General features: G+C 66.7%; 1 protein-coding gene across 1 annotated transcript in view; it reads right to left on the minus strand.

The window, feature by feature from the left end:
- Positions 1 to 2,503, minus strand: part of SLC25A11 (solute carrier family 25 member 11) — a 4,590-nt gene extending 2,087 nt beyond the window's left edge. The window contains exons 1-3 of the mRNA XM_041482926.1: positions 2,335 to 2,503; positions 1,943 to 2,149; positions 1,761 to 1,851 (exon numbers count right to left, since the gene is read on the minus strand). Of these exons, the coding sequence (XP_041338860.1) occupies positions 1,761 to 1,851; positions 1,943 to 2,149; positions 2,335 to 2,486 (450 nt within the window). The 5' untranslated portion in view covers positions 2,487 to 2,503. The remainder of the gene's footprint in view (positions 1 to 1,760; positions 1,852 to 1,942; positions 2,150 to 2,334) is intronic.
- Positions 2,504 to 3,885: the final 1,382 nt, after the last annotated feature.

Below are 3,885 nucleotides of genomic sequence, written 5' to 3' on the forward strand. Positions count from 1 at the left end.
AGCGCCTGCGCGGCGCCAGGGCGGGGGGCCCCGCGCAGGGAGCGCGGCTGGGCGGGAAGCACCGCCCCTTGGGCGGGCGGGGGGGGCGTGGCCGCGCGCGCCCGGAGGGCGTGTTCCGCCCGCGCGCCTCTCATTGGTGGAGCGTGTTTAGGCGGGAAGGGGAGCGCTTCGGTAAGCGAGGGGATTGGTCGGGGCGGAGGCAGGGGCGAGTAGCCCCGCCCCTCTCTCGCGATAGTTCGCCATCTTGGGGGGCTGAGGGGAGCCGGCGGCGGCGGCGGTAGGAGGGGTCGGCGGCCAGCCCGTCACGGACCCGGTGCCGCCGCTGCTCTGCGCCGTGGGGCGATGCCTGTCCCGTGCTCTTCCAGGCGGTGAGTGCTGGGAGTACTGGGAGATACGGGGAGTCATTTGGGACACTGGAGGGCGCTGTCAGGTGCTGGAAGGCTCAGACTGTGCGGGGAAGCACTTGGTACGCTAGGGGGATCACTGGGAGGCACTTTGAGCGCACTGGGGGTCACTGGGAGGCGCTTTGGGGTCACTGGGCGGCACTTTGGGTGCACTGGGAGGCGCTTTGGGGTCACTGGGAGGCACTTTGGGTGCACTGAGGGACATTTGGAGGCCCTTGGATGCACTGGGAGGCACTTTGGGGTGACTGGGGGGTCACTGGGAGGTGCTTTGGGGTCACTGGGGGGCACTTGGAGGCACTTAGAGATCACTGGGGGTCACTGGGAGGCACTTTGGGGTCACTGGGGAGCACTTGGAGGCCCTTTGGAGTCACTGGGAGGCACTTTGGGGTCACTGGGGAGCACTTGGAGGCCCTTTGGAGTCACTGGGAGGCACTTTGGGGTCACTGGGGAGCACTTGGAGGCCCTTTGGGGTCACTGAGGGGCACTTTGAGGTCACTGGGAAGCACTTTGGGGTCACTGGGGAGCACTTGGAGGCCCTTTGGGGTCACTGAGGGGCACTTTGGGGTCACTGGGAAGCACTTTGGGGCGGGCGGGGGGGGCGTGGCCGCGCGCGCCCGGAGGGCGTGTTCCGCCCGCTCGCCTCTCATTGGTGGAGCGTGTTTAGGCGGGAAGGGGAGCGCTTCGGTAAGCGAGGGGATTGGTCGGGGCGGAGGCAGGGGCGAGTAGCCCCGCCCCTCTCTCGCGATAGTTCGCCATCTTGGGGGGCTGAGGGGAGCCGGCGGCGGCGGCGGTAGGAGGGGTCGGCGGCCAGCCCGTCACGGACCCGGTGCCGCCGCTGCTCTGCGCCGTGGGGCGATGCCTGTCCCGTGCTCTTCCAGGCGGTGAGTGCTGGGAGTACTGGGAGATACGGGGAGTCATTTGGGACACTGGAGGGCGCTGTCAGGTGCTGGAAGGCTCAGACTGTGCGGGGAAGCACTTGGTACGCTAGGGGGATCACTGGGAGGCACTTTGAGCGCACTGGGGGTCACTGGGAGGCGCTTTGGGGTCACTGGGCGGCACTTTGGGTGCACTGGGAGGCGCTTTGGGGTCACTGGGAGGCACTTTGGGTGCACTGAGGGACATTTGGAGGCCCTTGGATGCACTGGGAGGCACTTTGGGGTGACTGGGGGGTCACTGGGAGGTGCTTTGGGGTCACTGGGGGGCACTTGGAGGCACTTAGAGATCACTGGGGGTCACTGGGGGTGGGAGATGGCACTTTGGGGGGCACAGCACCCCCCCCAGAGCACGAGGACACCCCCCTGCACCACCGGGGAGGGTCATGGGGAGCACCCTGGGGTCCCACAGCCCCCCACGTACCCTCCAGAGCGTGAGCACCCCCTCCTCCCTGGCCATCCTCACGAGGGCATCGAACACGTTGTGGTACCCGCGACGCTCGCCGGGGGGTAGCCTGGGATTCGGGACAAAAAAAGGGCATTTTGGTCAAAAAAGCAGGCTGGGGGGGAGGCAGATGGGGGGCACAGAGAGGGCTGGGGGCTCACCTGCCATCGGCTGTCATGCGGATGAGGGCCACCTCTGCCGGGGTCCCCACGAAGGCCCCCGCCGCCCCTGCTGTCATGCCCATGGCTGCCTTGGCCAGGAACGGAGGGGGGGTCCCGTCAGCCCCCCCAAAACGCTCCAGGAGGACGCTGTAGATGCCCAGGCGGGTGGTGGTGTAGGTGGCCTGGCGCAGCAGCCCCGCCGACAGCCTGGAGGGACACAGAGAACGGGAGCAATCCCAAAAACGGGGGGCAGCAAAGACCTCGAGCCTGGCGGGCGTTTTGGGTTTTGAGCTTTTGGGCGAGGCGGGGGGGGGCTGTCTCCCGTTAAATCACCCCTGCAGCATGAGCGTGCAGGTTTGGGGGTTCAAGAGGGGGTCCAGGGGGGTCCATACCCCGTGTAGATGCCCCTGAGCCCCTCGTGGCGCAGGATGGAGCCCAGGGCGTGCAGGGACGTGCGGTACTCGCGGCCCTTGGCCCCGGCCCCGCTCAGCTGCATGCGGTTCTTCACCAGGTCCAGCGGCTGCACGAACACCGTAGCCCCCATCCTGAAAGAAAACCCCCAAAATTAACTCACAGCCCCCCCAGATCCACCCAGCCTGGGCTGGGCCAGGAACTCTGAAGGAGCTTTGGGGATTTATGGGCAGGGGGCACAGGGAGGGTTTGAGGGGAGCGGGATGGGGTTTGGAGAGGCGGATTTTGAAATGGTTTTGGGAGGACGATTGGTTGCCGTGGGAGGGTTGGGGGGTCTGAAGGGGGTTTGGGGGGCGCTTGAAGGGATTTAGGGGCACTTTGAGGTCACTGGGAAGCACTTTGGGGTCACTGGGGAGCACTTGGAGGCCCTTTGGGGTCACTGAGGGGCACTTTGGGGTCACTGGGAAGCACTCTGGGGTCACTGGGAGGCCCTTTGGGGTCACTGAGGGGCACTTTGGGGTCACTGGGTGGCAGTGAAGGATGTCTGGCTCTACCAGGGGCAATCTTGCGTGCATCAGTCAGCAGCAGGGTCACTCGGAGCCCCCCTACTCAAACTGGCACATCCCGCTGACCTCTAGTGCTGGGTCTAACTGGGAGTCACTGGTGAGGTGCTGCACCCACCCCCTCCCCAGTTTGGGGGTACCCCTGAGGTGTTGGGGACAGCAGAGGGCACGCGGTGGCAGGGATGACACAGGTGGCAGCGTGCTACAGGTGTCACACCTGGACACGGAGGGGGGACAAGGACGCTGTCCTGCAGGATGTGGGGGTCACCCACAGGGACACAGCCACGTGGGGACCCCAACGCCTGGGTCCATCCGTGCTGGGTGAGGGGACAGGGGGAAGGACGGTGCCACCCGCCCCACGGCCCAAGCCCCGGTACCCCAATTCCTGCCGTGGGGCAAACGCGGGCCCTTCCCCCCTTCCGTGAGTCACACGGGGGGTGAGGGGGGGACAGGAAGCGCCAGAGCCACCACGTTGTCCTTATAAGGACTCGGCAGCACCGGAGCAGCTTCCTGCAGCCCGTCCTGCTGCACATCTCCTGCTGCACCCCACAGCACCTCCCACATCCCCATCTCTGCCCTTCTTCACCCCGTATCAACCATCCCAGCACCTCCCAGTCCCCACAACCTGCCCGAACATCCAGAGTTCCTGCCCCCGATTCCCCTCGTTCCATCCCAGCTGACCTTCCCCCCTGCCAGTGCAGCCCCCCAATAAAGCCTCTGCCCCCCAACCTTGCCTCCTGAGCGTTGGGAGGGGTGGGGGGGGGGCAGCGTGGGGCGTGTGCTGAGGCGTCACCCCCGCCCCAGCGTGGACTTTGTCCCCCCGGGGCACGGCAGCACCCTTGGACCCGGCTATCCGGGGTGGCCTCCACCCTGGGCGGAGGACAGAGCCGCACCCCAGCACCCCGAAACGCAGCGACTTCCCCACAAGGGCACTTTATTGCTGCCGGCAGCGGGGATTGGGGGCGGGCA

Source organism: Pyrgilauda ruficollis, unplaced genomic scaffold (genome assembly GCF_017590135.1).
Source record: "Pyrgilauda ruficollis isolate IOZ18807 unplaced genomic scaffold, ASM1759013v1 scaffold591, whole genome shotgun sequence".
NCBI lineage: Eukaryota > Metazoa > Chordata > Aves > Passeriformes > Passeridae > Pyrgilauda > Pyrgilauda ruficollis.